Source organism: Carcharodon carcharias, chromosome 12 (assembly GCF_017639515.1).
Source record: "Carcharodon carcharias isolate sCarCar2 chromosome 12, sCarCar2.pri, whole genome shotgun sequence".
Classification (NCBI taxonomy): domain Eukaryota; kingdom Metazoa; phylum Chordata; class Chondrichthyes; order Lamniformes; family Lamnidae; genus Carcharodon; species Carcharodon carcharias.
This window is the reverse complement of record NC_054478.1, coordinates 144,365,976-144,388,028: the sequence shown is the minus strand read 5'-3', so window position 1 is coordinate 144,388,028 and position 22,053 is coordinate 144,365,976. Positions and strand designations below refer to the sequence as shown.

At 52.4% G+C, this 22,053-nt stretch overlaps 1 protein-coding gene across 5 annotated transcripts in view; it reads left to right on the top strand.

Annotated features, from left to right (window-relative positions):
- The window catches only part of als2b (alsin Rho guanine nucleotide exchange factor ALS2 b), a 183,185-nt gene that overhangs the window by 157,104 nt on the left and 4,028 nt on the right, over window positions 1-22,053 (top strand). For all 5 annotated transcript variants that reach the window (XM_041201137.1, XM_041201134.1, XM_041201135.1 and 2 more), the window contains 11 exons: window positions 1,104-1,181; window positions 3,127-3,260; window positions 5,703-5,867; window positions 9,133-9,250; window positions 10,550-10,707; window positions 10,824-10,922; window positions 11,536-11,715; window positions 14,292-14,337; window positions 15,914-15,975; window positions 17,726-17,875; window positions 19,734-19,830. In XM_041201137.1, the coding sequence (XP_041057071.1) occupies window positions 1,104-1,181; window positions 3,127-3,260; window positions 5,703-5,867; window positions 9,133-9,250; window positions 10,550-10,707; window positions 10,824-10,922; window positions 11,536-11,715; window positions 14,292-14,337; window positions 15,914-15,975; window positions 17,726-17,875; window positions 19,734-19,830 (1,287 nt within the window). The remainder of the gene's footprint in view (window positions 1-1,103; window positions 1,182-3,126; window positions 3,261-5,702; window positions 5,868-9,132; window positions 9,251-10,549; window positions 10,708-10,823; window positions 10,923-11,535; window positions 11,716-14,291; window positions 14,338-15,913; window positions 15,976-17,725; window positions 17,876-19,733; window positions 19,831-22,053) is intronic.

Genomic DNA, 22,053 nt, shown 5'->3' with positions numbered 1-22,053 from the left:
AAGGACCTGGGGGAGTTCAAGTATATAATTCCCTAGAAGTGTGGATAAAGCCATGGGAAAGGCTCAGAGCGTTTTGGAGATGAGTAAAGTGGTAATGACAGCTTATACAAAACAACACACGGTAGATTCGGGGGAAGTGAACCTGTGGTTTTGAGGAGAGATGAGATTCAGGGACCACCGAGGAGAATGTTGGGGGGGGGGGGGGGGGTGGTGGGAGGGGGTGGGGTGGGGGGGTGGGGTGGGGGGGGGTGATTTCACTGAGTTTTTAAGTTGTGAAGATTTTTGATAAAGCGGATATGGGAAGGTTGTTCCCTCTGTCTGGGGAGTCAGTCTAACATGGTCGCCAAGAGGGATTAGCAGAAATTCCTTTCCACAGGGATGTTGGAGCATGGATGCTGTGCCCCAGGGGTTGTTCAGAATCCTAGAAAATTTATTGCATAGAACGAGGCCATTTGGCCCATTGTGTCTCTGCTGGCTCTTTGAAAGAATACTCATGATTAGTGCCACTTCGCCACATTTTGGTCGTATCCCTGTGTCAGTTCCTCATCCTTTTTTTTTGTTTGTAATTATTTATGGAATCCCCTTCCTCCTCCTCTTTAGGGGAAACATTCCAGATCCCAAGCAGGGCGAGGACCCGTCTGCCGTAAGTCCCACGTGCTGGGTGGAGACTTCCTTAGGCCCACCATCAAGCTCACCACCACCTTAGCAAGGGCAAGTAGGGATGGGCACTAAATGCTGCCCTAGCCAGCGACATCCACATCCCATAAATGAATAAAAGAAAAATCCAAGAACCGTGCGGTGGAAGCAAATTCTCATCTCCCATCCGGAGATTCTAGGATTCCCCCTTTAAAGTTGATGTTGACCAAAACTGTAGCTGTTAGGAGGTATATGCATGTAATGTGCAGCTCTTCAAATAAATGTAAAAGTGTGTGAAGGTTGGCTTCTGGAGTAGAATGGGGCCTGTGGTGGAGGGAGCCCCACCCTGTGGGGGGAGGGTGGGGGTGGTGGGGGTGGGATGGGGTGGGGTGGGTGGAGCCTTTGGTGGAGGGAGATTCACCCTGCTTGTTCTGACCAATAATCAAACGCCTACTTCACTTGTCCAGGGCTATGGTATCCTGCTGTCCGAGGATGACACCAGCTATGAAGGAGAGTTCTCCGATGACTGGACCTTAACCGGAAAGGTAAAGCCGTGGGACTGTAGGTGCAGATGTGAAACGGACAGTGTTTAAATAAGGTTATAGACTGAACTGCATCGGGATAAAATCCCAGTCAAATTATTCTCGTGTCTCAGAGATTGATCAGACTATAGAAGACAGAGTAAGGATAAGGGGGTAAGTACTTCAACTGGAAGGATGGGACTCGTGATGTCGCACAAGGATCTGTGCTGGGGCCTCAACTATTCACAATATTAACGAGTTTAATAACGATGGGCATGGATCCAAGTTTGCTGCTTGCAAAGATTGGTGGCAGAGTAAGCAGTGTAGAAGGGAGCATAAAATTACAAGGAGCCATCGATAGATTAAGACTGCTGAGGTTGGCCATCTTTAAGTTGATGTCGTGAAACTCTAGATAAATCAGTCCTTCGAAAATTCAGAGCCTAACAGCGGAGTCCAGACTTGGTACAAAACTTGGGCACAGATTTCAACACAATGAATCTACATTGGACCAAAAATGGGATCGATTTGAGTTTTTTAAAATGCTGAAAAGCTAATAATGGTGGAGGCCCAAGGAGGGAGGAGCATGTGCACACGGTAAACTAAAATGTAGTGTGGTCAGGTACAAAAACATAATCAGAAGGACTAATTTTAGTATTTATACCTAGACTGCTGGAATTGTAAAGAGGAAACTTTACTACAGCTATACAAAACCCTGGTTAGACCACATCCAGCGTAATTGTGTACAGTTCTAGGGACCACACCTTAGAATTGATAAATTGTCCTTGCGAGGAGTGCACAGATTCACCAGAATGTTACCAGGATTCCCATGGTGAGATCCTGAGGGGACATTACATAAACCCCAGGTTCATATCGCCTGGAATATAAAAGGTTAAGGGCTGATTTGATGGAGGTTTTTAGAATTTTGAAAGTAATTGATCAAATAGATGGGGAGAAACTTTTTCTACTGGTGGGGGTGTCTGGGATATGGGGACATGACCTCAAAATGAGAGCCAGGTCACTGAGGAGGGAGAAGTTAGGAAACGTTGCTTCACACACCGAGTGGAAGTGTAGAGCGCTCTCCCACAAGAAGAGTCGGCACTAACTCAACTGATGATTTTAAATCTGAGGTTGATGGGTTTTTACTGGCCGAGGCTATTAAGGGACATGGAGCCAAGGTGGACGCATGGATAATGTCTCATGACAGATCAACTGTGTCCTCGTTGAATGATGGAACAGGTACAAGGGGCTGAATGGCCTCTTTCTCTTCATATGCTCCTTCCCCAGTACTGATCTGGTGATACCATGTGGCCTTGTGTGTTGGGGTGCCGGGTTTTGGTTTTTGTTTGAGTTGCGCTGGCTTCAATTGCGCAATCCTTTTTATGAAATCCAGTCAATAATGTATTAACCGAGACAAATTAGGGGAAGACCACAGGCTTTGAAAGTTGGCTTGCTATTGCCCCTGCCTGAGCTAGCTTTGAGGCATCCAGCCTCATGCTGCCAGACTGAGTGGGAAGGTGACAGCAGTACTTGCATTTCTATAGTGCCTTTCACAACCTCGGGACATCCCAAAGCACTCTGCAGCCAATGAAGTCATTGTAATGAAGGTGAATGTGACAGCCAGTTTACACACAGCAAGCTCCCACAAACAGCAATGAGATAATGACCGGGTAATCTGCTTTGGGTGATGTTTTGATTGAGGGATTCCAGACGGGCCTGTTCCCAGTGCTGCTGGATATTGGTGTTTAAGTTGTAAGTTTGAGACCCAAGATGTGTTGGTATCAGTAACTTGAGATGCATGAATGCTAATGGGGATGTGAATGGAGACCTTATCTGGGCTCTGACACCCTTCTGATATGACCTAGGAAGACATGAATTTTGGACCTGCTGGGTTAGATGCTGTGCTTTATAATGTGGAAACGCCTGATTTCTTGCGAATAAATGTGACTTATCCAGGTCTCTGTATCTGCAGGGAGTCCTAACCATGCAAAATGGTGACTACTTTGAGGGAACTTTCAGCGGAGAGTGGGGAGCAGGGATTAAAGTTGCCGGAACATACTTCAAACCTAATTTGTACGAGTCCGACAGGGAGAAATCCCACGTGTTGTAAGTTGGATTGGCTTTAACCGAAACCGCGTCTCCCCCAACCGACAGCTCAGTCCGAGTTCAATCTCCCTCTGGTAGATTGTAACTACCTTAACTATTATAATAATCTTAACTGTTTGAGAAGCGCCAGAGTGGGTCTGTGGTGCCTGGCCAATTCTTGGAGTGAGCTGTTGGACAGCAAGGAACTTGTTTGCGTGGCTGACGTTTCTTGACCGTACTTAAGCGCAACTAAGAATTCTATTGTATTGCAAAGCTGAATCTGGGTTTTGATCATCTCTTCCATCAGTTTGTCCTCTTCCCCTCTTCCCATTGGAAGGCACAACTCTTGGCTGGGCTAGAGGCGGTGGGTGCATGTACCTCTTGCTGAAGGAACCCTTCTCCGTGTGAGTAAAGTCGTGACTGGCGGTCTGAGTCACTAAACCAGACCCAGCTCTGCTCCCGCTAACAAGCCCCCACTGATTGACATTGGGCAACCAACAGGAGTGTTCCTCCTTTGGACGTGGGGCACTGAAGCCATTGGATTGTCACTGCAGCTGCCCTGCCAGAGATTCACAGGCCCGGCACAGCCCAGCGATTTACACCTGGGATCTTCCTGCTCTGTTTATAACAGTCAGAGGCCTTCAATATAATTGCGTCCCCTCCTGTCTTGCAGGATTCTCTTTCTGCAGGGAACAGTTTCTCAAACAGCCCAAGTGCGTGAGCTGAGACAGAGAGTGCTGGGCAGGCTATATGCCCACATGGGGCAGTCACAGCCAAGCCTGACCTTCCTCACTCGTTTTCCAGCAGGGGGAGCCATTGTTAAAATATTCCACTCAATGGGCTGTTGCCATTTGAGGTTTGGCATTCACTTTGTCACTCGCTGTCTCTCGCCCTCTCTCGCCCTCGCCTTCTCTCCCCCTCTCCCCCTCTCGCCCTCTCTCGCCCTCTCTCGCCCTTGTGCTCTCGTCCTCCCCCTCGCTGTCTCTCACTCTCGATGAATTGATTGGCAGATCAATAAACTCAGTCCCCCATACGGAGAGCTGATGCAGGGTCGAAGGTCAAGTTTCTTGTGTGTCCTCTTCAGCTAGAAATAAAGGGTTAAAGTTGAATTTCTGGCCACCTGAGAACTATCCCTTTTTCCCCCAAGATTAGAATCTGTCAGGTCAGTGGTGCTGATTACTAAAGTGCAATTAGCATCCTAACAGAGGTAGCATGTTAAGGGGTAGTTATGTAATTGTGTTTCAAAGAAAACTATATTCTCTTTAGTCGTGAGCTGCACCTAAAATTTTGGCTGAGAGTGATCCCATCTCTCAAGTGTTTCAGGAGATCTTACTGCACCAACACACACTCGGGTCCTGCTATCGAATGACAAGATACAACACAGCAAAGGGGAAACCCTTGATCGTGGGGTCCGCTTGTGCAAGAGATCAAAAATGCTGAACTGGAGAGAACATCCGGAGCAGCGCCAAGCTTTGCCATGGGCATGCACAGTGGGCAGGCTGCCAGTCTGGCTAGATTAGAGCAGAGTAATCCGCCCAGGCCATGGATTGACCACAGCAGCTGGCTGCTCTGTATGGGTACCACACAAGGCAGTGTGTTTACCAGCCAGTACAGAAAGGTTTGCGGCCTTTGGTCAGCCTTTATCCTGGATATGGCACACAATACAGCCACATAGGGCCTTATACTGTCCGATCGGCCACAGGATGCATGAGCACGCTGGACAGTAATACGAGTGCTGCACCATTCACAGGCCAAGGAAGTGCACTAATCCTCTCACCATGACATGACGTCTCTGTTTTCACAACCCCCAAGGGCCACGTCGGGGGGGAAGAGTTCCTCATGGCGCAGTGGGTAGTGTCCCTGCCTCTGAGCCAGGAGCTCCGGGTTCGAGTCCCACCCCAGGACTTGAAGGTCCGTTCATAACGCGACCAAACAGTTTGATTGTCGACCGACGAATCCTTCCAACACGCCTAATGGCAGGGAATAAAAGCGGGAGAGACGCCTGGTCAACCGTGCTTGATGCGGGCTGGTGCCCCTCAAACTATATGGCCTCTCGCTTCAGGCTAGCGACCTGCATGACAGGTAACAGAAAACAGACAATACTTTTGCCTGTCTCGCACATCTCTAGACATGGAAAGTCTTCTAAGTTTAAGGGTCCTGTGTCATCACTGTTACTTGTAGGACGTAAATTGGGCATTTCACACTCCTTCATCCTATAGTCCTGCACATTATTCCATTCACACTGAAACACAATTAACAGAGTCTGGATTGAAGGCCGTTTGCATAATTTAATTCTTAAAGTTGATGTTTAACGGAGTAATATGAAGACCTGAGGTTTCGTCAACTCCGTTTTGAGGAACTGAAGAGACTGGCGTTTGATTTGTTGATCTTTCCTCCTGCCAGTCACACACTCGGCCCCGGTTCTGGTTATGCTCGTCACCGTGCTTTTTAATATGTTCGCAGGAAGTTGGGCAAACTAGCAGTGCACCCTGATGAGAAATGGAAGGCCGTGTTTGACCAGTGTTGGAGTCAGCTTGGCTGTGAAGCTGCTGGGCAGGGTGATGTCCAGAAGGCCTGGGATAACATTGCAGTCTGTCTCACCACCAGCAGGCGACAGCACAAGGACAGGTGAGTGTCAGCGGGCAAGAGGATCAGTAGGTCCTGGCTGCTAGCCCTGATGTTACAGCAAGGCTGGCGTTCGGAACCAGAGCAGGAAACTTGCCCTGTAAGTGAGCCCTGCAGTTCCTGAAGCTGTTTGTCTAGAAATGTTTTGCTACAATCGATGCCTGTCTCTCCCCCCCAGACCCCCACCCTTCTCCAGAGCCCAGTCCTATGCTTTCCATGTTACTTAACCAGTTAGTTGTTTAGCAAAGCCCCTTGCATCATTGCTCCATTCCGTTCTACGTCTTCAGTGTGTCACTCTCTTAACTACATCAGCAAATTGTAGGCTCGTGGCTCACTACTGAGACCTGAGCACATCATCCAGGCTGACACTTCAGTGCAGCACTGAAGGATTTTTTTTTACATTCACAGAATGGTTACAGCACAGGAAGAGGCCATTCAGCCTGTTGTGTCTGTACTGGCTCTCCAAATGAGCAGTTCACCCAGCGTCATTCTCTTGCCTTCTGCCCGTAACCCTGCCCGTTCTTCCCATTCGGATAATAATCCGATTCCCTCTTGAAAGGCATGATTGTACCTGCCTCCACCCACACTCTCTCAGGCAGCACCTTCCAGACCCGAGTCACTCGCTGCGTGAAAAGCTTTCTCCTCCCCTCTCCATTGCTGCTTTTTCGTTTACACTTATTTTTAACCTGTGCCCGCCACCACCCCCCCCCCACAAACTCAACCCTTCCACCAAAGGGAAGGTTTTTCCCTAGATTCTCTGTCCAGACCCCTCGTGGTTTTGAAGTCATCTCCTCTCGACTTCTTTGTGAGGAAAACTGTCCCAAAACGTTAAATTAAACATCATGACAGTGACTACACGGGAACAGTAATTCAGTGGCTGTAAAGTGCCTTGCGGTCATCAGGGATGATATGTAAATGCAAGTTTGTTCGTTTACTATTGCGTTGGGCAAGGTTTATCCCCTCCACCCAGCCTCTCCATTTTCTAAGCCCCGATTGCCCCATCGGGATCTCCCTATTCTCCTCAGACTCTGCTGCTCCAGATTTACATACCCTGTGCTGCCTGTTCAGACTCTGATACAGCCACCTTCGGTCCCATCCCCAGTTGGTTTATCTGACCTAACTTTCTTGCACAGCTCAGAATGCTGCCACGCTCGATCCCGAATTGACAGATTTCATGGCCGCGTGCACGATGCTGTGGTACAGGAAGCAGGTGTTAACCTAACACTGTTCCAGCATCTTCAGGTGGAACAAAGGAGGGGATGAGTTTGACCCAAGAGAAACGGCCACCCCTTCCTTTGACTCTTGGTGAAGATGCAAAAGAGCATCATCTGATGCGTGGCCCTACACCCGGCTCCATATGTGTGTGTTTTGTTGTTCTGTGGGGCGTGGGTGTCACTGGCAAAGCCGACATCTGTTGCCCATCCCTAATTGCCCTTGAACTGTGTGTCTTGATTGGCCGTTTCAGGGGGTAGTTAAGAGTCAACCACATTTGCTGTGGTTCTGGAGTCACATGTAGGCCAGACCAGGTAAGCAGATTTCCTTCCCTAAAGGGACATGTGAACCAGATGGCTTTTTACAAATACCGATGATAGTTGCCATGGTCACCATTACTGAGAGCTTTATATTCCAGATTTATTAATTGAACTTAAATTCCACTAACTACGGTACTGGGATTTGAACCCATGTCTCCAGAACATTAGCCTGGGCCTCTGGGTTACTAGCTATTACCAGAATACTATACCACCATCTGCCCATGTGCTTTTGTTTGCTTTCTTTATTCTCACTTTTTCCTTTTCCTTTCTTGCTTTCTGCCTCTATCTATCTTCCTCTTTCTCGGTCTCTGCCTTTCTCTATCTTCCTCTTTCTCGCTCTCTGCCTCTCTCTATCTATCTTCCTCTTTCTCGCTCTCTGCCCCTCTCTATCTATCTTCCTCTTTCTCGCTCTCTGCCTCTCTCTATCTATCTTCCTCTTTCTCGCTCTCTGCCTCTCTCTATCTTCCTCTTTCTCGCTCTCTGCCTCTCTCTGTCTATCTTCCTCTTTCTCGCTCTCTGCCTCTCTCTATCTTCCTCTTTCTCGCTCTCTGCCTCTCTCTATCTATCTTCCTCTTTCTCACTCTCTGCCTCTCTCTATCTTCCTCTTTCTCGCTCTCTGGCTCTCTCTGTCTATCTTCCCCATTTTCGCTCTCTGCCTCTCTCTATCTTCCTCTTTCTCGCTCTCTGCCTCTCTCTATCTATCTTCCTCTTTTTCGCTCTCTGCCTCTCATTCTCACACTCACATTTTCTTTCTCGCTAACATTCCTGCATTTCAACAGTGACTATACCTCAGAGGTATTTCGCAGTTTGTAAAGCCTGTTGGGATGTTCAAAGCTCGCGATGTCTTCCATAAAAATCCAAGTCCCTTCATCCAGTAGCCTAGTCATTCTGGCCTGGATTTAAAAACCCAAAAGTCGTGAGTCCAAATCCTTCCACTGCAGAATTTAATAGATCTGTTAATTTATTAAAGTTGAGGGCAAACAAAGTTGGCCATGGCTGCTAGATTGTTATAAAAACCCAACTGGTTCGCTAATCTCTCTCGGGGAAGGGAACTGCCCATCCCAAGATGGTCTGGACTACATGTGGACACCGTTCCAGATTAACCAACGCCTCGATTTTAAAATTCCCACGTATTATTTCCAAATCCCTCCTTATCACCCCCCCCCCACCACCCCCCGACACCCAACCTCTCCATCTCTGTAACCTCCCCCAGCCCCAGAACCCTCTCAAGATTTCTGTGCTCCCCCAATCCTGACACCTCGAGAATCCCCGATTTCCATAGCTCTAGAGCATTGGCGGCCGTGCCTTCAGCTGCCTGGGCCTTAAGCTCTGGAATTCCCTCCCTCAATCTCTCCATTGAGACGCCCCTTAAAACTTAACTCCGCGTCCAAGCTTTTCACCACCTGCCCTGATACCTCCTCTCAAAGCTCAGTGTCCAATGTTGCTTTGTAACGCTCCTGTGAAGCACCCCTTGGGATGTTGTATTAAATTAAAGGCACTATGTAAATGCAAGCTGTCGCTGTTCCACAGTCTGTGATTGGCTCTTGATGCCCACTAGGCAACTAGGGATTGGCATTAAATGCAAGTGTCGCCCACACCTCGAACAACTTTTTTTCCAAAAGCCAATCTCCGACTGGACCTTTTTCTCGACATCTGAGCAACGGTGAGATTTTCAAAGGCGTGTTTGTTGTTTTGTTTTTTTTTTGCCCCCCCCCCCCCCCCCCCCCCACCCTCAGCCCTGATTTCAGGAGTCGATCTCACGCACAGACGTTGGAGAGTTTGGAAGTCATCCCTCAGATCGGTGGCCCCATCACCTTGGATAAATACGAGACCATCAGGAGATATTTAATGAAGGTACTGAAGCTTAGCCATCCATGTTGACGTGAGACTGTTCTGGGGGCTGTCATCTAAGCAAAGGATGTGCGTAGAATAATGGGCTGGAGGCAGGTTTAAAGGCCCTAAGCATGTTTCTCTGAAATGCCCTTGGTAAATGGTAAAACTTTTTTACCCAGAGGGTGGTGACGGTCTGGAATGCGCTGCCTGGGAGGGTGGTGGAGGCGGGTTGCCTCACATCCTTTAAAAAGCACCTGGATGAGCACTTGGCACCATCATAACATTCAAGGCTATGGGCCAAGTGCTGGTCAGTGGGATTAGGTGGGTAGGTCAGGTGTTTCTCACGTGTCGGTGCAGACTCGATGGGCCGAAGGGCCTCTTCTGCACTGTGTGATTCTGTGAAATGGGAGAGAAAATACTAGGCTCGGCAAAATTCAGCCCAGATTGGAATTGAAAGAACTGGGTGAATTAGCAGAGAAGGACACCAAGACCAGGAAGGTAATGGTGGGATCTTTACCGCCTGTGCTGTTTTGAAGTTGTTAAAACTTCAGATGGCGCTTGACCTGTTGCAACAGGCAGCTGTTGCTGGTAGATGCCCCTGTCCACCATCCCTTCCCTCCACTGGAGGGCTCAGCCTTTGGGAGTGTGTACACGGCCAATTACCATTGGCCTTCCCCTATGTTCTTTGCAAGCCAGAGGCCTGCCCTTTATTCAGATCATTGTTTGGTAGAACAGAACATGAGTATTGCTGAAAAAAAGAGACATGCAGTTGAAGCTTTTCATCTTGTACACATCAGGACAGATGCAAGAATGCCAAATTTCAAAGCAAGCAGCAATTCATACTGCAGGAGTAAAGGGTGCTGATTGGTTGGCAGGTCAACTCTGATCCAAGCATTACCATGGAGAGTGCACCAGGGAACTAATGTCCTCCACACTTTTGTTTAATTCAAAAAGGTACAATGCCTGGACATGTTCCATTTGCCTGCAGAGGACAGGTCCCCGTGTTTGAATATGTGTAGCTTATAGCAAGTATAAGTGAGCCACGTTGTGAGCCTGACTGATAAATTGGTTGTTAGTGTAATTCTTTGCACAGTCAGGATTGTTCAGCCAGTGCTGTCCAAACGCGGAATCCCATCTAACATTAGACACTATGCTCTGAGTTTCGCAAGCAGCGTGTATTCATACGCAGAGACCTGTCCTCTGCAGGCAAAAGGAATGTGTCCAGGCTTTGCGCCCTTATTTGGAACCTGCGCCACTTTTCAAAATAAAGCCCACTCCCCTTGCGACTGACCTGTGTCTCTGTTTCCCACCCTTGGGCAGGCATGTGACACCCCTCTACACCCACTGGGGAACCTGCTGGAGACGCTGGTGGCCGTGTACAGAATGACCTACGTGGGAGTGGGTGCAAACCGCCGATTACTGCAGCAGGCCGTCAATGAAATCAAGTCCTACCTAACTCGCATCTTCCAGCTGGTCAGGTAAGGATGACCATTCTTAACAGTGTCACTGGCCATCACCCAGGCCAACTTTCAGCAGTTGGTTCAACTGTTAACTCACAACCATGGGTAAGTGCTGCTCGATTTGGTCCTTTCAGATTTCTCTTTCCGGACCTCCCAGACGGGGACAGTCTAATCCCAGGAACACACAGCGGCAAAGAGGGTGACAATGAAGATGGGGACTTTGCTGAGCATGGGTAAGTGAACGCCACTCACCTGACCAGTCATTAGTGAGAGTGGGCTGTGCCTTTTGTTTTTAAACCTTGGGTTTTGGCACCGTAGGAATGACCCTGGCTGACAGGGTGATGTTACTGAGACCCCCAGGCGATTAATGGCGGAGGGTTTGGAGCTGGTCCGTGCTAATGATGGGCACAGGTCAGCCTGGGAACCAATACAGAGCTGCCCAACCAAGGGGAAAGTGCTGCACCAGCGTGGTCTGCAGCATGCTCACTGGTGGATGGTTCCCGTCATACGCTGCTCTGGGTAATCTTGCCTCCTCCTGCCAGCACTGGTAGTGCGTCACTGCAGTATACCTGAGCACCGACTGTGCGTCTGCCTCTTCCTGACCGAGCAGCTACTCGGCTGGCAGAGGTCGCACCCCTGGCACAGTTCCGAGTGGAGGCTTGGTCCCTCTGTCCCCAGGAAGGGAAAAGCCAGTGAGGCATTTAACATAATTTCCCAGCCCACCCTTCAGTGCTCGGTTGCAAAGCAGCACCTTATAGCAGGGCTGTCAGGCTCTTAGCGGACGGTGGGGTGGTGCTGAGCTACGTGGACGTGACTAGCGGTTAACCTCACTGTTTGTCCTGGCAGCGTCCCAGTGATTACAAGCTGTGGCCTCCTCCTTCCAGTGCTGTTGCCACGGCTCTACCCACCCCTCTTCACGCTCTACGCCCTGGACAATGAGCGGGAGGAAGACGTTTACTGGGAGTGTGTGCTCCGACTCAACAAGCAGCCCGATCTATCCCTACTCAGCTTCCTGGGAGTGCAACAGTGAGTATTGCTTTAAAGGAACCCTGAATGCGTGTTAAAAACAATCCTAGCCTTTAATTCAGTGTGACTAGACTAGGAATGTGTGATTGATGGTGACCAGCAGGTAGGAGTCACTGTGCCAAAACTGGGCCTTCTGTGTGACACCGAATGCCAGTACAACAGGTCGACCTCCAGTATGTGGGCCTCACCACATCATCATCGTTGTGTTTTTGAACCCTGATTTAACTCATCGTTTCTCCTTCCGTATTCAAAGTCCCAACATCAGGGCTTCGACAGTCCTCTTCCTGAGACCAACACCTGGTGACCTGGCAAACATACTGGATTGAGGAAGTCAGGTTAAAATTGATACCAAACTGTGCAAGCCTGGGAGTGTTTGATGGGGACAGTGTAGATGGAGCTTTACTCTGTATCTAACCCCGTGCTGTACCTGTCCTGGGAGTGTTTGATGGGGACAGTGTAGAGGGAGGTTTACTCTGTATCTAACCCCGTGCTGTACCTGTCCTGGGAGTGTTTGATGGGGACAGTGTAGAGTGGGCTTTACTCTATATCTAACCCCTTGCTGTACCTGTCCTGGGAGTGTTTGATGGGGACAGTGTAGAGGGAGCTTTACTCTGTATCTAACCCCGTGCTGTACCTGTCCTGGGAGTGTTTGATGGGGACAGTGTAGAGGGAGCTTTACTCTGTATCTAACCCCGTGCTGTACCTGTCCTGGGAGTGTTTGATGGGGACAGTGTAGAGTGGGCTTTACTCTATATCTAACCCCTTGCTGTACCTGTCCTGGGAGTGTTTGATGGGGACAGTGTAGAGGGAACTTTACTCTGTATCTAACCCCTTGCTGTACCTGTCCTGGGAGTGTTTGATGAGGACAGTGTAGAGGGAGCTTTACTCTGTGTCTAACCCCGTGCTGTACCTGTCCTGGGAGTGATTGATGGGGACGGTGTAGAGGGAGCTTTACTCTGTATCTGACCCCGTGCTGTACCTGTTCTGGGAGTGTTTGATGGGGACAGTGTAGAGGGAGCTTTACTCTGTATCTGACCCCGTGCTGTACCTGTCCTGGGAGTGTTTGATGGGGACAGTGTAGAGGGAGCTTTACTCTGTATCTGACCCCGTGCTGCACCTGTCCTGGGAGTGTTTGATGGGGACAGTGTAGAGGGAGCTTTACTCTGTATCTGACCCCGTGCTGCACCTGTCCTGGGAATGTTTGATGGGGACGGTGTAGAGAGATTTACTCTGTATCTAACCCCTTGCTGTACCTGTCCTGGGAGTGTTTGATGGGGACAGTGTAGAGGGAGCTTTACTCTGTATCTAACCCCGTGCTGTACCTGTCCTGGGAGTGTTTGATGGGGACAGTGTAGAGGGAGGTTTACTCTGTATCTAACCCGTGCTGTACCTGTCCTGGGAGTGTTTGATGGGGACAGTGTAGAGGGAGCTTTACTCTGTATCTAACCCCGTGCTGTACCTGTCCTGGGAATGTTTGATGGGGACGGTGTAGAGAGATTTACTCTGTATCTAACCCCTTGCTGTACCTGTCCTGGGAGTGTTTGATGGGGACAGTGTAGAGGGAGCTTTACTCTGTACCTCTATCATGACTAAGGTAATGATTTACAGGGCAGCTGTGATCCCTGAGCTATATCCTTTGGAGAGTTGGACAACTTACAGCAGGCCACCTCAATGCACCAGAGAAATATCAGCAGCGGTATCTTGACAAGATCCTCCAAATCCTGTGGCAAGAAAGGCAGTCCAACAGCAGAGTCCTCTCCCGAGCCTACATGCCCAGCATTGAGGCACCGATCACTCTAAACCAGCTCCACTGGGCAGGACGTGTCACTCATATCCCTAACACCAGGCTCCCAAATCAACTGCTCCAATCGGAACTGGGTCACAGCAGGAGACTCCCCGGAGGACAGCGGAAACTCTTTAGGGATGCCCTCAAAGCGTCCCCTGAAGAGGTCAAACCTGGGCTGGTGACCGACCAGAATGGAGAAGGTTCACTCGGGGAGGCACCGAGCATATTGAATGACTTCATTGGGAATGTGCAGAGGCGAAGTCAAGGCATTGGAGAGAATGCACAAACCTCCAAAAAAAAAACCACCTCCACCTTTACCCTTCGAGCACCACCTGTCCCACATCTGCAGATTGTAAATTGGACTAATCGGCCATCTCAGACCCCATCGGACACGATTCATCCTCGATCCCAAGGGACTGCCTAAGGAAGGGGGATCTAACCTGCACTGTACATACCCCGGAAGTGTTTGGTATTTGGAGAGGGAGCCTTGCCTCTGTGTTTACCTTGTCATGTCTTTACAGGAGTGTAAGAGGGAGCTTTATTTTGCATTTACCCCACTGTATCCCTGGGAGTTGAGGGGTGTTGTGCTGTCAGGTGGCCAGTGTGTGTGCTTGACTGACAGAGTGGCCAATAATGGTCTGTCTGTTGGATTATCATTGGTGTGCCAGTGCACTGCCTGTATTGTTCCTGTTCATGGTCACATAGTACAGTATAGTTTACCTTGTGTTGATAATGCTTTACCGCATTTAGTTAGCACTAACCGCTCTCTTCCTGATTGTCATTTTTCCAGGAAGTTTTGGCCAGTCACTGTCTCCATACTTGGCGAGAAGAAAGAGGTACAGGAACAGCTTTTCCTCATTTTATTTCCCCCCTGCACACCCCCCCCCCACTCCCACCCAAACCCCCATTCTCTCTCTCACTTCTCTCCCCTCCCTCTCCCCGCTGGTCCTGTTTCCCCCCCGTCCCCCAAGGTCGGTGACTGGTACCAAGGTGTACAGTACCTTTCCGAGTGAGCATCCTTCACCCAGGAGCGCAGACGGAGAGTGGCAGGCTATCCCGCTGCAGGGGGCTTCACAGCCCAGCTGCACCCCCTCGTCCTTGGCCACGGAGGTTCACTGTAGCCGGTCATGTCCCCCCACGCTGACGTCGGCAAACGGAGCGCGGGGCAGGAATCGAGCCGGAGACCCCCTTGTTGACCTGTTTGGCAGCACGATTCCCCCTGTGCCCGAATAGCCCACGTACCCACTGGCGTACTCTCCTGCAATGCTTCGGCGAGCAGCGACCGCATGGTCCTTTCCCCGCCCTCTTTAAAAACTTGGGAGTAAAGGTTCGTCCGCAAATGCAAAGTTAAAAGCTTAGGTGTCCGGTGGTGGCGAATCCCTTTCTAATGTCGTCCTTTTTAACTGCTGTCAGCTGTTGTCAGGTTAGATTCTTCACTTGCAGATGGGTGGGACCTTCAGCCTGGATTCTGCAGGTGTCTTGCTCCAGTGCCTGATGCTCAGTTGCAGCTGAATGGGGAAAAGGAGACTTCGCCATGCAACGCTTTGTTTGTTCCAAATCGGGGGCCCTCCGGAGAGGGTTGCGCAGCTGGATGTGAGCGCCATGCAGTTTAGGGGCCTAAGCTCGCAGGCTCAGTCCCTGCGCAGCGAGCCTCTTTTTCCTCGACCATCTCCAACCCAGTTGCGTCGCTGTCACCCACACCTTCACCGCTAACCCTCATATGGACCCCACCCCCCCCCCCTCCCCAAACAGCCGCCGACACTTCACCCCAGCCCTGCCTCCTCCATGTCCGCTCTTCCGCGCTCTGCGTGTACCTGCTCCACGTGGACTGCAGCGATTCGAGAAGGGAGGCTCACCACCACACCCCCGAACCGAGGGCAATTAGGGATGGGCACTAAACGCTGGCCCAGCCAGCGATGCCCACGTCCCACGAGCGATTGACTGGAAAGAAAGGCTGTTCAAGCGGGACACTGACTCCCCGGTTGTAACGTTAGGGCGTGGGGACCCTTACCCCAGTAACAGAGCGGACAGGGGACGTTAGCTAGGCGGAGTGACCTCCAACCCCATCCCCAACGCCACCATAAGTCCCGAGCCCACTGCCTGGAACGCACCAAGGGTGGAGAGTCACCTGGCAGGACCCGTGCTGCTTTAGCAATGGCGGGGGGTGGGGGGAGAGAGAGGGGGGGAAGAAGCTGCCCCATTCTAATGCACAGTTCAGCCACAAATGCTTGCTCTACGTCAGATACCACCCCCCCCACCTCTCCCCGTGCATAAAGAACCAGGTAAACATGTGAGCCTCACCACTGGCACTCTGCCCGCTGTAACTGCAGCAGCTCGGAAGCCGGCCTCTCTACAGATTGCGCATTCTCCCACCTTTCCCTTTTTAACCCGTGTCCGATTCCTCCTTCCCAGGTACAGTCCGTCACAAAGGAGGTCTGCTACGCTTCTGCCATCGAAAGTTTACAGCAGATCAGGTAAAGCGCCGATGCCAGGGGGCTGCTTCTGTGGTCCGAGTAAACTCAATGAGCTTTTCGCACATACTGTATATGTAAAAAAAAAAGGAGCTGGACTGATGGGCTTTAAATAGGTTAAAAAGCAGTTTACTGTGTCTGAATGTCCGGTTGTCTCACCCGACTTTACACCTCGCTGGATGAGGCAGCCCTGTGCTAAGTGCCAATAGGGTGACTAAGTGATAGGTAAACTTTAACTGATGTACCAACTCCCGCTGCCTGAATCTGAATGAACAAACAAACACGTACAGTTAACCCATCTATAGTCGGGAGACCTAGTGTGTCACAATACAGACACTACCTACCCACTTGGAGTCCAGTCATCGTCTGGGAGAGGGGGGTGGGGGGGGCGGGGGGGGTGAAAAAAAAAACTCAAGGTCAAGTGTGAGAGGAGGAAGGAACTGTGGGAAATTCCTCTCCGTGTCCCCCCCCCCCCCCGCCCCCAGGATGGGATGGCCAGGCCGACGATTACCTTGGCACCTTTGCCTTGTAGGATGAAACCAATCTTCCCACCCCTCCCCCTCCCCCCCAATTCTTTCCTGGCTCATTAATCCTCGTACAGTTCACGCTTCGACCTGGAGCTGGGAAGTAGGTGGGGAGCAGCAGGCCGATGGGGATGAGGAGACCCCAGTTGGCCGAGGAGCCAACACCTAATCTCGATGCAGTCACAGGAGTGAAATTGGGAAGAGGGAAGACCAAGTAGGGTGACCCCAGTAACATGGTTTCTTTCTCTCTCTCTCTCTGTTCCTTCATGGGATGTGGGCGTCTCTGGCAAGGCCACCATTTATCGCCCATCCCTAATTGCCCTTGAACTGAGTGGCTCACTCGGCCATTTCAGAGGGCAACTAAGAGTCAGCCATGTTGCTGTGGGTCTGGAGTCACGTGTAGGCCAGACCGGGTAAGGACAGCAGATTTCCCTCCCTAAAGGGCGTTCGTGAACCAGATGGGTTTTTACAACAATCGATGATAGTTTCACGGTCACCATTACTGAGACGGGCTTTATTTTCCAGGTTTGTTAATTGAATCTAAATTCCACCAGCTGCCCTGTGGTGGGATTTGAACCCGTGTCCCCAGAGCATTGGACTGGGCCTCTGGATCACTAGTCCAGTGACCTTGCCACCACACCACCAGAAAAGAGCTAACAGTTAAACAGCGAATGTTGGCACTTTAGGAAGGAGTCAATGCCTTAGAGAAAAAATCGGGGAGATTTATTAGAATGGATTGAAAGACTTCGGTTACCTGGCGAGACTGGAGAAGCTGGGATTGTTCTCCCTCGATCAGAGAAGGTTAAGGGGAGATTTAATATGAGTGCTCAAAGGGCTTTGATCGGAGTAAAAAGGGAGAAACCGTTCTCACTGGCAGGCGGGTCAGTAACCAGAGGATTTAAGATGATTGGCAAAAATTGCAGGGGGGGTAAATGAGAGAATTTTTTTACGATCTGGAGTGCGCTGTCTGAACGGGCAGTGCAAGCAGATTCAACAGGGACCTTTCAGAAGGGAATTTGATAGGTAGTTGAAGGGGAGAAATTTGCCAGGGTTGTGAGAAATAGGGCAGGGGGGAAGTGAGACGAATCCGATCGCCCTTTCAGAGAGTCAGCACAGGGCCAGTGGGCCGAATGGCATCTTCCCTGCGCTGGGATCCGAGGTCTGGGTAGCCTCCTGGACTGGCTTCTGTCGCAAAACAACGTAAACCCTACCCTTTCTCCCCCCAACAGCACCACCTTCACACCAGCGGATAAGCTGAATGTCATCCAGCAAACCTTTGAGGAGATCACACAGGAGGTCCTGACTATGCTGCAAGAGGACTTCCTCTGGTCCATGGACGATCTCTTCCCCGTCTTCCTGTATGTGGTGCTTCGAGCAAGGTGAGGCTTGAAAGCGCAGCATGGTACAGTCCCACGCACACCGTCGTACCTGGTTACAGCACAAGACCGAGCTTCAGCCAGCGCCTCCCTCGTGTAGAGCGCTGCCGCCGCGGGGTTCTGGGCCAGAGCACCAAGTGACTGGGGCTCGTTCTGCTGCTGTTGGGCGGCTGGCCCCACCTCCCAGCTTCGGACGTGCGCTGTGAGCTCAGAGGCAGGTCCGCAACTCGCACCAGGACCTCTCCACCAGTGCCACTCGAAACGCCCCACAGGTGGGACCAGCACCAGAGGGTCCCTGCGATCGCTGAGCTCGTGCTCGTATCTTCTCCTTCCCGTGGATGCCAAGTGTGGCAGGCATGGTTCCTCCGGGAGCTGTCCTCTGTCTCTGTCCTCTGTCCTCTGTCCTCTGTCTCTGTCCTCTGTCCTCAGTCTCTGTCCTCTGTCTCTGTCCTCTGTCCTCAGTCTCTGTCCTCAGTCTCTGTCTCTGTCCTCTGTCTCTGTCTCTGTCCTCTGTCTCTGTCTCTGTCCTCTGTCTCTGTCCTCTGTCTCTGTCCTCTGTCTCTGTCCTCTGTCTCTGTCCTCTGTCTCTGTCCTCTGTCTCTGTCCTCTGTCTCTGTCTCTGTCTCTGTCTCTGTCCTCTGTCCTCTGTCCTCTGTCCTCTGTCTCTGTCCTCTGTCCTCTGTCCAGTTCAACCCTCGTGTGCCCGCAATGAATTTTATTTATTTTAATTTATTCGATCGTGGGTCGTGGGCATCGCTGGCTGGGCCCAGCATTTTTATTGCCCATCCCTAGTTGCCCTTGAGAAGGCGGTGGTGAACTGCCTTCCTGAACCGCTGCACGCTACGTTGTGGCGTGGGAATAAATGTGGGCAGGAGAGAGGGACATCCCTGCAGTGCTGGATCCTTCTGTCATGGGGGCCACCAGTCCTCCCACCTTCTTGCCCCACCCAGTCACTCAGTAGAGATGAGCTGCAGAAAGCCTGCCTGATCCACTCTCCACACACACACATACACACACACACACCCTCGCCCCCCCCACCACCACCACCACCACCACCACTCACTCTGGAAGACACACTTCCTATGAGATAAAGGAAACTTTGTATTTCTACAGTGTCACTGGCTGCCTCAGGATGTCCCCGAGCATTTTACCGCCAAGGGAGAGCTTTTGGAGTGAAGTCACTGTTGGAATGTAGGAAATGCGGCAAGCCTGTTTGTGCACAGCAAGCTCCCACAAGCAGCACTCTGACAATTACCAGATCATCTGTTTTGTGACGTTGATTCAGGGTTAACTATTTGCCAGGATACTGGGGAGGACTCCCCTGTCCCCCTTCGACATACAGACACCGGATCGTTTTGCATCCACCCGAAGAGGCAGATACGGGGCCTTGGTCTAACGCGCAGCCAACAGTGCAGCACTCCCTCAGTGCTGCGTTGTGACCTCGGCCTGGATCAGGTGACCAAGCCCGGGTCTGAGACTTGAACCCACAACCTTCTGACTCGGGGTGAGGGGGTGGGGGCGGTGGTGTGTGTGTGTGAGTGAGTGCGCCCCCCCACTGAGCCAAGACTGAAACTTCAGCTGTTTAGTGGTTTAGTGGCCCTGTCCTGCTCACTCAGTACTCCCTCCCTCCCCCTCTACCCCACACACACACACACACACACACCCAGCCAGAAAAGTCACTCTCTAATGACTCAGCAGCCCCAAGGAGGAAGATTTACATCAGTTCCAAACAGAAAACTGGTCAGTGCTGCATTGGAGTGTCCCCATGGAATCAAAACCTTCCCGTTTAGTCTGAGCTTCCTCGCCTCCCAGTCAGGCTGAACGTTACCCTCTAACCTGTGGCTGTGTTATCTTCCTGTAGGATCAGGAATCTGGGCTCAGAGGTTCACCTGATTGAAGATCTGATGGATCCTTCAGTACAGCACGGAGAGCAGGGGATCATGTTCACTACACTGAAGGTCAGTGCCATGGCTGGTACAGGGCACATGGGATGGAGGGAGGGAGTGTGTCGCTGGTCGGGGGAAGGAGGGAGGGAGTGTGTCGCTGGTTGGGGGAAGGAGGGAGGGAGTGTGTTGCTGGTTGGGGGAAGGAGGGAGGGAGCGTGTTGCTGGTTGGGAGAAGGAGGGAGGGAGCATGTTGCTGGTTGGGGGAAGGAGGGAGGGAGTGTGTCGCTGGGAGGGGGAGGAGGGAGGGAGTGTGTCGCTGGGGGGGAAGGAGGGAGGGAGTGTGTCGCTGGTTGGGGGAAGGAGGGAGGGAGTGTGTCGCTGTGGGGGAAGGAGGGAGGGAGCGTGTCGCTCTGGGGGAAGGAGGGAGGGAGCGTGTCGCTCTGGGGGAAGGAGGGAGGGAGCGTGTCGCTCTGGGGGAAGGAGGGAGGGAGCGTGTCGCTGGTTGGGGGAAGGAGGGAGTGAGTGTGTCGCTGGTTGGGGGAAGGAGGGAGTGAGTGTGTCGCTGGTTGGGGGAAGGAGGGAGTGAGTGTGTCGCTGTGGGGGAAGGAGGGAGGGAGTGTGTCGCTGGTTGGGGGAAGGAGGGAGGGAGTGTGTCGCTGGTTGGGGGAAGGAGGGAGTGAGTGTGTCGCTGTGGGGGAAGGAGGGAGGCAGTGTGTCGCTCTGGGGGAAGGAGGGAGGGAGTGTGTCGCTGGTTGGGGGAAGGAGGGAGGGAGTGTGTCGCTGGTTGAGGGAAGGAGGGAGGCAGTGTGTCGGTAGTTGGGGGAAGGAGGGAGGGAGTGTGTCGCTGTGGGGGAAGGAGGGAGGGAGTGTGTCGCTGTGGGGGAAGGAGGGAGGGAGTGTGTCGCTGGTTGGGGGAAGGAGGGAGGGAGTGTGTCGCTGGTTGGGGGAAGGAGGGAGGGAGTGTGACGCTGGTCGGGGGAAGGAGGGAGGGAGTGTGTCGCTGGGAGGGGGAGGAGGGAGGGAATGTGTCGCTGGGGGGGAAGGAGGGAGGGAGTGTGTCGCTGGTTGAGGGAAGGAGGGAGGGAGTGTGTCGCTGGTTGGGGGAAGGAGGGAGGGAGTGTGTCGCTGGGAGGGGGAGGAGGGAGGGAGTGTGTCGCTGGTTGAGGGAAGGAGGGAGGGAGTGTGTCGCTGGTTGGGGGAAGGAGGGAGGGAGTGTGTCGCTGTGGGGGAAGGAGGGAGGGAGTGTGTCGCTGGTTGGGGGAAGGAGGGAGGGAGTGTGTTGCTCTGGGGGAAGGAGGGAGGGAGTGTGTCGCTCTGGGGGAAGGAGGGAGGGAGTGTGTCGCTCTGGGGGAAGGAGGGAGGGAGCGTGTCGCTCTGGGGGAAGGACGGAGGGAGTGTGTCGCTGGGGGGGAAGGAGGGAGGGAGTGTGTCGCTCTGGGGGAAGGAGGGAGGGAGTGTGTCGCTGGTTGGGGGAAGGAGGGAGTGAGTGTGTCGCTGGTTGGGGGAAGGAGGGAGTGAGTGTGTCGCTGTGGGGGAAGGAGGGAGGGAGTGTGTCGCTGGTTGGGGGAAGGAGGGAGGGAGTGTGTCGCTGGTTGGGGGAAGGAGGGAGTGAGTGTGTCGCTGTGGGGGAAGGAGGGAGGCAGTGTGTCGCTCTGGGGGAAGGAGGGAGGGAGTGTGTCGCTGGTTGGGGGAAGGAGGGAGGGAGTGTGTCGCTGTGGGGGAAGGAGGGAGGGAGTGTGTCGCTGTGGGGGAAGGAGGGAGGGAGCGTGTCGCTCTGGGGGAAGGAGGGAGGGAGTGTGTCGCTGGGGGGGAAGGAGGGAGGGAGTGTGTCGCTGGTTGGGGGAAGGAGGGAGTGAGTGTGTCGCTGTGGGGGAAGGAGGGAGGGAGTGTGTCGCTAGTTGAGGGAAGGAGGGAGTGAGTGTGTCGCTGTGGGGGAAGGAGGGAGGGAGTGTGTCGCTGGTTGGGGGAAGGAGGGAGGCAGTGTGTCGCTGGGAGGGGGAGGAGGGAGGGAGTGTGTCGCTCTGGGGGAAGGAGGGAGTGAGTGTGTCGCTGGGGGGGAAGGAGGGAGGGAGTGTGTCGCTGGTTGGGGGAAGGAGGGAGGGAGTGTGTCGCTGGTTGGGGGAAGGAGGGAGGGAGTGTGTCGCTGTGGGGGAAGGAGGGAGGGAGTGTGTCGCTCTGGGGGAAGGAGGGAGGGAGTGTGTCGCTAGTTGGGGGAAGGAGGGAGGGAGTGTGTTGCTCTGGGGGAAGGAGGGAGGGAGTGTGTCGCTAGTTGGGGGAAGGAGGGATGGAGTGTGT